General features: G+C 46.5%; 1 protein-coding gene across 7 annotated transcripts in view; it reads left to right on the plus strand.

Annotated features, from left to right (window-relative positions):
- Positions 1 to 12346, plus strand: part of LOC137421238 (adenylate cyclase type 2) — a 298504-nt gene that overhangs the window by 220069 nt on the left and 66089 nt on the right. For all 7 annotated transcript variants that reach the window (XM_068107099.2, XM_078771680.1, XM_078771679.1 and 4 more), the window contains one exon: positions 5764 to 5861. In XM_068107099.2, the coding sequence (XP_067963200.2) occupies positions 5764 to 5861 (98 nt within the window). The remainder of the gene's footprint in view (positions 1 to 5763; positions 5862 to 12346) is intronic.

Genomic DNA, 12346 nt, shown 5'->3' on the forward strand with positions numbered 1-12346 from the left:
CATTATCTTGGCTTCTAAATGACCTAGAGTGTTAATTTTGGTGTCCAAATGTACATATTTGCGGATACTTAATCCAATAAACACACATTTATACACCTACATATGATCAAAAGGGTTCTTATGGCAGCCATCTTGGATTTTCACGCACTTATGCCAACACATATATATATTTTTTTCCATCATTTTCACTTCTAAATCACATAAAGGCTGGACTTTAGTGTTCAAATGTACACTTATAATGTCTTTGTGCAATATTTTTAGTTGGCAGTGTTCATTGTTACATTGAAGGATCTCCATCCTCCTCATCATCAGTGTTATCGATTCCCATGGGGCGCTCCTGACCCGTGTTACCACACACCTCTTCATCTGCCCCACACATACACATCTCAGAACAGTTGAGATGCTGAGACCTGCATGAGCAGTGAGACATGCATTGGGTCTTCTTGCAGTTACATTTGATTAGATGTGTGATGGCAGCTGGGGCTGGAGGGTCCTTGGTTGTGATGGGCACCAGCTGATCTCCTTCTGCTCTCCATCCATGTTCTGTTGGTTGTGGAAGCTGGGGGTCCGGTACATCAGCCTGATGCCACACCATGGCCTGGAAATGTGCACGAGCAATGGCTTCATGTAAAGCTCCCCGTGTTGGTGGCAGCTTCTGTGCCTCTAGCTGTTTCTTGGTAAACAGTCTCCACCTCAGCTTGCCCACATCCACAACTGTAGTACGAGGCTCATACAGCTGGCATACAAATGCCTCAATGTCACTTTCTGTGTCAGCTCTCAGCTCCTCAGAGGCCCCAAGGTCATGAAACGCAGATACCACCTCAACAGAGCACCTATTGAGGGCTTGCCAACATGTGAGCTTTCCCTTGCCGGCAAACCGACCAGTCTGGTCTGCTCCCGTGAATGCATGGAATCCTGGTAGGGCTGCAGCCTTCCTGACACCAAGTTCATGTACTATTGGTTCCAGTGAGATTTGCCTCTTCTTGTTCCCCACACCCGTGATGAAGTATGTGTCTTTGCATAGTTCATGGTACCGGTGGAGTGCTAGGATGAATACATCAGTATCAGGTGACTGAATGTACAGCTGTGTTGCACCTCTTCGGACGGCATCTAGACTGTGAAGAAAGATCCTCGTATCAGCCTCCTCCTGGGAGCTACGGAGATGCTGTACATCCATGCAGTTGGAGAAGACATCCTGCCTTGAAGTGACGATGAAGACCTTGGTAGTCCCCTCAAAGTGACACAGAGCTTTCTTTGCCAGATAGACAGTTAGCTCATCTTTGGTGTTGGTGTGCGACAGGAACTGTTTTGCTGTCAGTTTCCCAATCGGGGTGCTGTCTTGAACGTGGTAAGCAGTGGGCGGCTTGCCACCTTGGCGCCTCTCCCGTGTGGCCTCTTTCAGTGAATTTGGCAGATCATATCGGTCAAACACGAGGTGGACTTCATCATACCCGTTGGTCTTGCAGTCCAGTGTTGCATTGAAATGGCCAGCCCACTGGGCACATGTTTTGACCCATTGTGGCTTACCCATTGCTTGCACTAATGCCATGCCGTCTATGACAGTCACCTTCTTGGGAGGGGGTGGAGTATGTTCAGGATTGTCGTCGTCTGGCTGCTGACCAGTGCCAGTTGACTTCTTGGGTAGATCTTCTAGGATGCCCATGAGCTTGCTTTTGTCTGTGCATGGTAGTAGTGTCCCAGCCATTGCAAAGAGGGTTCGTGGAAGCGCGGTGAATTCATATTGACCTATGGCATCCTTCAAGTTGATCTCTGGTCGTGAGCGGGCCACGATCAGCATGCGCGCAAACAGTGACCTGTCGTCTTTCAGCTCTACAACCTTGTCTGCCAGTTTGTGCTTCACAGCTTTCCTGGCACTCTTCCACATCTTCAGTTTGACCTTTCCCATTCTGGCCCAAAGGTTGATTTCATTTGTGTTGATGCGCTCTGCAACAAACGTGTTATACGCTTTCTGACCAATCTCATCTTGGTTGCAGACATCCTTCTGTACTTCAGCTGGCATCACCACCTTGGTGATGATAGTCGTCAGGTCTTCACCCTCATGCGTCATGGGATTCATGGACTCTCTGATCACATTCTTCAGTCGACGAATGCTGTCTTCCTGCCGAGCCCAGACTGTGGTTGATAGGTCGTGGTGCTCCTTGCGTGTAGCTGATTGTGAGCCAGCCATATGACGGGCTTCTTCAGCAAGCCTACTCAGCTCTGGTGCTGTCAGAAAGAACCTTTCGCGGGCACTGGCATTCTGGGTAATGCCCACAATACCCCCTGTCACCTTCATGATCCTGTTGATGTGCTCCAGTGCATGGTCCACACCTACAGCACAGAAGGGGATTTCATTCTTATGGACACTGAAGTTCCCATCCATGAACTCTTGGTAGATCCCTGGATCTGTAATCTTCAGGGCCTTCATCTCTGCAAGGTACCGGGGAGTCAGCCTGGCATATTTCTGTTTGTCATGTGCAAAGAAGTATATGCACATCTCATCCAGTGAAGACAGGTGAAGCTCAAATTGTCCATCACGGGTGGCACGGATGAATGTGTATATCAGCATTATCATCCGCATGTAGCGTCGCACAAACTTGAACAGTGGACTCTTGGCTTCTTTCCTCTCATCAAACATTGCCATGGCCTCCAGGACTTCGTTTGACTCGAGGACAGCTAGCATGTTGTTCTGCGCGCTTGTCATCTCCTCTCGGTTGTGTAGATGACAGCTCTGGGCAACCTGTTGTGCTGACTGGGTACATGGGCCCCTCAGATGGGGATGCTCTTGGAAGAATTCGTCCACATAGAGGTCGAAGAGGGCTTGGACAGTGGTGATGTGGGCCTCCAAAGCCCTCTTCATGTGCTTGGCTTCCAGTATTTGTCTGGTCGTTGTTGGGCCATAGATATCAGCCTCAGACCAAGCCTCGTCAAGACCACTGTCCTCTATGGCATTCCCAGCAGCCCTCAGTGCAGCCATCACAGTGTGCATCTCCCCTAGTCGCAGTACCCACTTGCCTTTGCAGTCATCTCTGGTCATCTCCAGCTGTTTGGCTCGCTCATACAGGGCCATGTCTAAGGTGATCACTGTCTTCCTATCGGGACCCATGACCATGCAGTTGATTTGCTGTGTCTGTTTCAAGACTGTTATCAGTGTTTGCCATTCATGGGCTGGTGCTGCTACCAATGGCAGGGCGTTGACCTCTGTCAGAGGCTTCGAAGAGGAGAGCAGTGAGTTGTAGGCTGTCCAAGTTGGGATATCGTGATGCTTGATCCTACTGCCAGGTGGTTGTTTTGGATCGTGGACGAGTGACCCAACAGGGTCAGCATGCTGGGGTTCTGCAGCTTGCAGCTGGTCATCTGGTGGGATGATGTCGTCTTGTACGTCCTCAGCTTCAGCTGTTCGCATGATTGTGCGTGAAAGTAGCCACACTGTGTCCGTCGCAGAGTACGGCTTGGTGACATCTGGGTTTGACCGTGTCTTGAAGCTATACGTGGTACCTGTGGCAGATTGTTTGTTTGGTGCTTGGCAAGGAACAAAGTCTGGAGCAGTCAGAACCTTGAGTGAGCGGTGTCTGGCCTTTCGGTCATGTAGTGTCAGTGTTCTATGTTCATCTGTGGAGGGTGCATGTTCCCGTCGTTGGTAGAGTGCCCAGGCTGTAGCATGGAGTGTCCGCTTCCCATCAGGTGTGTCTTCATTGAAGTCACTGTTGTCCACTGCAAAGAAGACAAACGTCCCTATGCGCATGGTTCTTGGAAAGTATACACCCTGTTCTGTCGTAGACTCTATGACTGAGTTGGCCAGCTGTGTCTCCAACCGCAAGATCCGACTATAATCAACAGACAGACCGAACCCATGCAGGAAATCCAGAAGCTTCTTGTTTCTGGTGGACTGATGGACTACAATGGCAACGGCAAGCTGCTGTGGCCATTCTAAGCGATGGCGGAATGGTGCATCTGGCTCTTTGGGCTTGTACGTGACTTGGCGTTTTGACTTGTAGCCGTACATGATGTTCTGACTGATGGTTATAACATCTCGATGAATAGTGGCTGAGCGCATAGTCTCTGGCTCAATGCTCGTGGCTGGTCCTTCCAGTAGCCAGCGGAGGAAAGCATAGAGTACTTTGGGTACATGCTTTTCAGCATCATCAGTGTTCATTTCTCCTTCAAATTGCCATGGGTGCTTGTTCTGACAAGCAATGGCACTGCGGAGAACAGAGGCACTCTCAAACAGTTGTTCGATGTTTTTTTCATTTGTCTTCGTCATTGCATCTTCGACAGCTGCATCACGCACGGCAGTGGAGAATACACAGTCTGACTCGTTTCGACGTTTTGGTTTCATGAAGTGAACGTCATCAATGTGAGAGTTGATTTTCTCCTTCATGCCTTGGGTAGTAGGTGATGGGACATTGTGCACACCATTATTGTCAAGAATCCTGGAGTAAACCGACTTCAGGTCAGACATGTTGAGAATTTCACCAGCTTGGAGTAGAGAGCGAACAAGGCTGACAAACTCAATGTCTGCGGCTATTTTGATAACATTAGTTTCTTGCAGTATGTGTTCTTTGTCATCACTTGATGTCCCACTCTTGGGAGCACGTTGGACATTCTGCACCCAGCATGGGAGATGATACTTGACGTCGATCGCATGAGCATCATGTGCACTGATGGCAGCACTCAGCTGAACTTTCCACTTGTGGTTGCTGCCTTCTTCAACAGCTTTCTTCAGCTGTTTACCTGCGTTGAACGTGCATACAACATGTACACTTTCCTTAGTGACCTCTTGACAGAAGAAACAAAGGTCTCTGTTGAATGGAGTTGATGATGAACGTGTGAAGCGAAGAGTCTCGTCTTGCGTAGAACCTGAGGTACTTGCAGCGGCAGGTGCAGAAGAAGGACGTCCACACCTCTTATGAAGATGCTGGGTGTCGCCATGTTCGCAGGCTTTCTGGTGGCGAACTCTAGCACGCTCCAGGTGAGCAGTGTTGCATGTAGATCCATAACATGCCCGGTGCCACTTTGCGTTATTGTTCCTCAAGTCAGTGGCAGTGAAACAGCTTAATCGTTCGCTGATCTGTTTGAAGTCGGCATCACCATATCGTGCCCTCTCCTGGATGAACTGGAGAAACTTTGCATATGAGCCCAGTGCTGGCTCAGTCACTAGTGCACCTTGGGGATCCTGGCACTGAATGCAAAGTGTGAAATCAGTTTCTTTCTTGGTTTTCTTGCTTTTTGGCTCCATCATAGCTCAGGGTCACGAATCTGGAACATACAAATAACAAATAACAATTAAGATAGATGTGCATTAAGTTAGATTTTGGACACTGGTTCGGCTGTGCCATAAAAACCTATTTTTATCCCTTGTAGGTTATTAAAGAAGGTTTCATTCAATTCTCTATCCCCAAAAATGTACAACTGGACACCAGAATCGAAACTCTAGGTCATTTAGAAGCCAAGATAATGGAATTTTACGTTTTCGACATCCGCCATTTTGAAAATCCAAAATGGCCGCCATAAAGAACTTGAAACAATTGGAGACATATTTTTTCTAGAACTTATATCATCCCTAAAGACAGCCCAACCAGTGTCCAAAAATTAACAAGCAATTTCACCGGGCATTTCAATCTGCTACATTGGCCCCCCCACTATCAACCTAATTGCTCATTTTAATTCTGCCAAAAGCACTAAGTTGCAAATCCGAGAATTTATTTTTTCTTGAATGAATTTTATATACGACTGAAAGCCTTTGTGATGTTCCTCGCTCAGTACCGAAACACTTCACTTCCTCACATCAAATATTATGTGACCTGCTCCTTCTTCATTCTTTGCTGCATCTTTACCGTACAAGCCCTGGTTGTGCCAAAGTAAGTGTATGTTCTCTCTGCTACAGTTTCATACATGACATTTACTCGTAAAACTACGGCAATTTTGTCATGCAAATGTCATTCACTGAAACGATTCCTTACTTATACATGTTTATGACAAGGTTTGTGATTATAAATTTTGTATATATATATGTATGTCGGGACGGGCCCCGGGAAGGTTATAGGCTAAGTGGCGAGGCCGGTCGAGGCCGCCTCGAACGGGCTGGGCCCATTTCGCAATTAAAAGCTGAGCTGAATTGTAGTAGTCAATCTTCTACGGCCGCAAGTAAAAGCTGAATTATAGTTGTAAATTCATTCAAAAAGAACTTAAAATGTGTCGGGATGGACCCCGGGAAGGTTATAGGCTAGGTGGCGAGGCCGGTCAAGGCCGCCTCGGCCGGGCTGGGCCCATTTCGCAATTAAAAGCTGAGCTGAATGATAGTAGTCAATCTTCTACGGCCGCGAGTAAAAGCTGAATTATAGTAGTAAATTCATTCAAAAAGAACCTCGGCAATGCGGGGTGCATTCGGCTAATATATATATGTATATATCTATATATATATATATATATATATATATATATATATATATATATATATATATATATATATATATATATATATATATATATATAGATATAGATATATATATATATATATATATATATATATATATATATATATATAGATATATATAGATATATATAGATATATATAGATATATATAGATATATATAGATATATATAGATATATAGATATATATATATATATATATATATATATATATATATATATATATATATATATATATATATATATATAATAATTGGTATCTGTAATCTGGTTCTCCAACCTAATGAGCGAACGTCATGACGTCATCACCATGCATGTCCGCATTGCCTGCAAAGCTCCAGGGGAACCATCTAGCAGTGCGTCATTATGGATTATAAATTCAGATACTGTCACAAGTGCATGCAAAACTCACAGTTACCGACCTGGTTTCGCCCTTGTTGGGGCTTCATCAGGGCAACGCAGTGAGCCTTCCATACACTTGTAACTCTGAAAACCTTTCGGTTTTTTAAATATCAGTCACTATGCGACCTTCATATCATCAGTGGGGAACCGCCAGCAAGGTGTCCCATGCCACTGCTGCTGCACCTTGCTGGGAGCGATAAGCACCGCCTGCCACACGGTAACATTATCTCTGGTATCCACTCATCATATGGAGTCGACCTGGTATGGATATGAAGGTCGCATAGTGACTGATACAAAAAAAACCAAAAGGTTTTCAGAGTTACAAGTGTATGGAAGGCTCACTGCGTTGCCCTGATGAAGCCCCAACAAGGGCGAAACCAGGTCGGTAACTGTGAGTTTTGCATGCACTTGTGACAGTATCTGAATTTATAATCCATAATGACGCACTGCTAGATGGTTCCCCTGGAGCTTTGCAGGCAATGCGGACATGCATGGCGATGACGTCATGACGTTCGCTCATTAGGTTGGAGAACCAGATTACAGATACCAATTATTAGTGATTTCCCAACCGCATCCAGGTCGACTCCATATGATGAGTGGATACCAGAGATAATGTTACCGTGTGGCAGGCGGTGCCTATCGCTCCCAGCAAGGTGCAGCAGCAGCTGTATGGGACACATTGCTGGCGGTTCCCCACTGATGATACGAAGATCGCATAGTGACTGATATATATATATATATATATATATATATATATATATATATATATATAATATATATATAAATATATATATATATATATATATATATTGTTACGGAACCCAACGTCGGCCTCTTTCCCCCTTACCGAGGGGGGATTAATCCCCTCGTCTATGACTGACCGACGTGGTCCTGGGGCTGCACAGCTCCCTCCGGAGAGGCAGGGGCGCAACCTCGTTCGCGACCGCGGACAGATGTTAATTGCCGAGCGGTTTAGCAACCGCGGCACGAACCATTAGCAGAGACTAAACCCGATCCTGAAACGTTGGCCAAAATCGCGCCACAGGTTTTCAATGGGGAAATCACAAAGACGACCGGACTAGGATGAAGAAGAAGAACGAAGGTCGGAAATACAAATATGATTTATTACTCACTATTATTTACACAATCAAAAGAACCAAGGAGAAGGAAAGATAAGAAAATAAAGACAGAAAGGATGGAAGGACCAGAAGGACACAGTGCAAATATTAACTTATACAAGCTTACTTATACCCAGGGACAAGACACACAAAACAAACTCACGTACACAAAAGGATGGAATGGCAGAAATGGTTTGGGGCGGCAGAGGAGGGTCCAGGGAGATGGTGGCGTCGAGGTCCGGCTCCAAGCGCGCGCTCCGGTCCACGCTTTTGGGGTCGAGGCGAAAACCCGGCAAACACAGCTCAGCTTCGGGTTGGCAGAGAGGAGCCGGCAGCTCCACGTATTCGGTTCCCCACCGGCAGCTGTCTCACGCGTCCTCCGCCTCCTGCGTCTCTGACGCTCTTTTCTTCCTCCGCAGAATCTGCCTCTGGTCCAGCGCACCTCCCTCAAATCCCTCTCTCCGCTTCTCCTCAACTGGACTCTTACGCACTTGTCCTTCTAATAGACTTGCGCGGGCGCTTTTATAACGCGCTCTTGGATCAATCCGCGCCACGCCCGTGATGGTATCTCACCAGCCCTGATTGGCTGGTGGGGGCTCGCTGGCTCCACCCTCTGATGACGAGGGGCGGAGACATGCCTTTCTTCCCCGACTTGACCGCGTGCGTAATGGAGTTTTGGGGTGAAGAAAACCGCCCAATGCAGTTGGCAATAATGCAGTTGGAAATGCGGTTGGAAATGGAGGCTTTGGGAATGGAAAGGGAACTATCTTATGTCCTTTGGTGTAATGCAGAGTCAACTAGTGGGAAACAGAGCCTTAAACTACATAGAATAAGAAGATAACTATTTAGAAGGATATATGATTTGCTACGTGCATGTATAATATGGATTAACTAGGAGGACGACCTTTGACCTTTACACACAAAACAGAGATATTTACAACAAGATTCATTACACTTACAACAATAAAAAAAAACCACAGGATTCTCAAATCCGCAACACTATATATATATATATATATATATATATATATATATATATATATATATACACACACACACACACACACACACACACACACACACACACACACACACACACACACACACACACACACACACACAGGGGGCTGCAAAAGTAGGTATAAAAAAAGAAATTTTTGTGTACTCACAGAGGTGAGTGAGTGTGCTGTATATATATTTGCGGAAATGAGGATTGTGTTTTTTTTATTGTGTTGTATTGTATCGTAAATTGTGTGAATTATTGCTTTAGTCTGGACCCTCCTGCCTCCAGTGTTGTATAAAGGTCAAAGGGCGTTCCCGTAGTTAATTCCATAAAGCATACACGTCAGCCAATCATAGATTTCCCCCTGGTTGATAGTTATATCTTATTATGTGTATTAGGGTAAGGCCTTGTCTTCCATTAAGATGACACTCCATTGCACTGCATTAAATAAGAGTAGATCCCCTTTCATCATTGCCAAGCCTCAATTGCAAATTACATCCCCTCCAAAACCACCATTGAACATGTGCTCGGGTCGGGGAAGAAAGGCGTGCCCGCCCGTCATCAAGGGCGGAGCCAGAGGGTCGCGCGACCAACCAGGGCCGAGGTGAGCACACCGATGGGCGTGTCCTGAAGGCTGGCGGCTTAATCGCCGGAGGCGCTATAAAGGCGCGCGCGCAAGAAGTTGTCGGTGGTCAGTGGTTGCGTTGAGTTGTCAGTGGTTGTCGGTGGTGAGGAGTTGGTTGGTGGTTGGTGGCTAAAAGTACAGTTGTTGTTGAAGGAGGAAGGGTTGATGAAGAAAGAGAGTGGCGTGGGAGGAGGACGAGTTGAGTGTGGTGTTAAGTGGCAATAAAAGTGGAGCTGAAGAGCCCGGAGTCAAGCACGAAGCGCCCATCCGCTCGGGGTGAACAATACGCGCCGCTGCACACGAAGGCTTTCCCGCCAAGAACGCGAGTCGACTCCTGGAGCGGGACCTCGACGCCTGCAGTGGCCTCGGCCTTCCCATTCCTCCTTCCAGCCAATCCACTCTGCAATTCCCCATGTGAGTCTGTCTTTGTTTGTTCTGTCCTGGGTATTTAATTAAGCTCGTATAAGCTAGCGTTGCACTTGCTGTTAACTCCTTTTTTTGGTCCAACTTTGGCGAGCAAGGCGACGAATAGCAGGCTTTGTGCTTCCCTGGATATCCTTTGGCAGTACCTTGTGCGCGCGCTTTTATAGCGCCTCCGGCGATCAAGCCGCCGGCCTTTAGGACACGCCCATCAGTCAGCTCGCCTCGGCCCTGATTGGTGGGCACAGGCCCTCTGACCCCGAGCTGAGCACATGCTTAATGGTGGCTATTGGGGTGAAATCAGCAACCCACCGCTGTAACAAACCTGTGCCCCGTGCAGTTGGCAATGGAGGCTTGGAGGGGATGTAATTGGCAATTGAGGCTTGGCAATGATGAAAGGGGAATGTGAAAGGAATCTACTCTATTTCGCTTGGTGCAATGGAGTGTCATCTTAATGGAAGACAAGGCCTTACCCTAATACACATAATAAAGATATAACTATCAACCAGGGGGAAATCTATGATTGGCTGACGTGATTGTTTATGACCTAATTATGGGACGCCCTTTGACCTTTATACATAACTGGAGTAAGGAGGGTCCAGAATAAAGCAATATTTCACAACAATTTACTATACAATACAACACAATAAAAAAACACAATCCTCATATTCCGCAACAATATATATATATATATTGCTACGGATTCGTCACTTCCGTTGTTGTGGTTCTCATCCACTGTAAACATTTTTGGTTGCATGTACTACTATTGTTGTCGTTCAAGTGAAATAGAGATTACTATTTTCAAAAGGTAAAAAAGTTAATGTTCTAAAAGAAACCGGAAGAGGAAGAAGAGGACGAAGAGGGAAAAGAGGCGGAGCGAGTGAGTCGGGCAAGAAAGCCGAGCTGCTTTGAGGTCTTGAGCAAACGTTGGCGAACTAGGGTTGCGAGTGAACTTTGGGTTTCCTGGGAAAGGGATTCCAGCGACAGTGTGACAGAGTTGTTATCGCTGTGACCGATAAACCTGTGTGACAGGTTTTGCGGTCGATGCCGAAGAGAATCGTTGGAGTGCCATTACGTCTCGAGAACGGGCCGTTGGCCATTTTGACTCGCGCCCGATTTTCGCATCGCTCCAGGTTTTTCTCCTCACTTCAACCATTTTCACCGCATCCAGACGTTAACTTGGTGTGTGTGTGAAACGTGGCTTTTGAGTGGGAAATCTGCGGTTCGCCGATTGGGAGCCGATGAACGTCCATACCTGAAGGTGTGATTTCCCCGTCGCTTCTGGAGGGTGCCTTCACCCATTTTGGCAGTGTGACTATCAACCGAGCGGGATTCTGGTCTCGATACGACTTCGTTCTGACGATCACTGGATCGGATCGACTTTGGCTTGATGCCGGGATAGAGACATTGGGAATGTTCTTGTTTCACTCACTTGGAGCACAGTGAGTTACATTGTACGAAATATATATTGGTTGTACAATTGATTACTATTGTTTTTTGTACTGTTATTCTTGTGTGATCTTAATACAATACTTGTTTGTTGGTAACAATTGGTGTGGTTTCACCATTGATCTTTGACATACAGAATAACACATCTTTCTGCCGTGACTCCTCTCGGGGCTCGGAGGTACACCGTGACCGGGGCTTGGGGAGGAGCACGTAACAATATATATGTACACATATACAGTCGGACCACGCGATTCGTGGGTTTCGGTATTCGTGGGGGATACGTTCCTGGAAAATCCGCGAATAGCGAAACCTGCGAATAGCGGGGCATTGCTTCAATGGAAAAATAGGGGATAAGTTCCCGAGTCACGAAAATCTGTGAATAGAGAGGACCAAACCCAAACGGCAAAGCAAAATCCTCGAATTGTAACGCAAATCCCGAGAATATCGACGATAATCCGCGAAGGTCGATGGACGTCCTGGAAATGGCGAGACAAACCCCTTGAATGTCGGCAATAATCCACAAATGTCGATGAAAATCCGCGAATGAATGCTGTGCCATTGTTTCAATGGGGGAAAGGGAGACAGCTAATTACACTAATAGATACTGTGGAGTGTTTTCATTCTGTACAGTAACTCGCAAGGATGACGTGTTATGCTGCTGGTGGGATATCCCACGAAGCAATGTTTACCTGTGAACAGTGGAATATCACGTGAAGCTATTCACAGTGTGAATGACGGGATATCCCGCGAAAGCCGTGAAAACGCGAAACAGACGTCAGCAAACGCAGGAGCAGGTCATGCTCGCGACTCTCGTAGAACATGTTTTTTTGCGTATGTCCAGCTGCTTTATGCATGGCTGGTGAAAGATGGGTTTTATAAATACTGTATGTCAAGC

Source organism: Myxine glutinosa, chromosome 2, assembly GCF_964187855.1.
Source record: "Myxine glutinosa chromosome 2, kmMyxGlut1.1, whole genome shotgun sequence".
NCBI lineage: Eukaryota > Metazoa > Chordata > Myxini > Myxiniformes > Myxinidae > Myxine > Myxine glutinosa.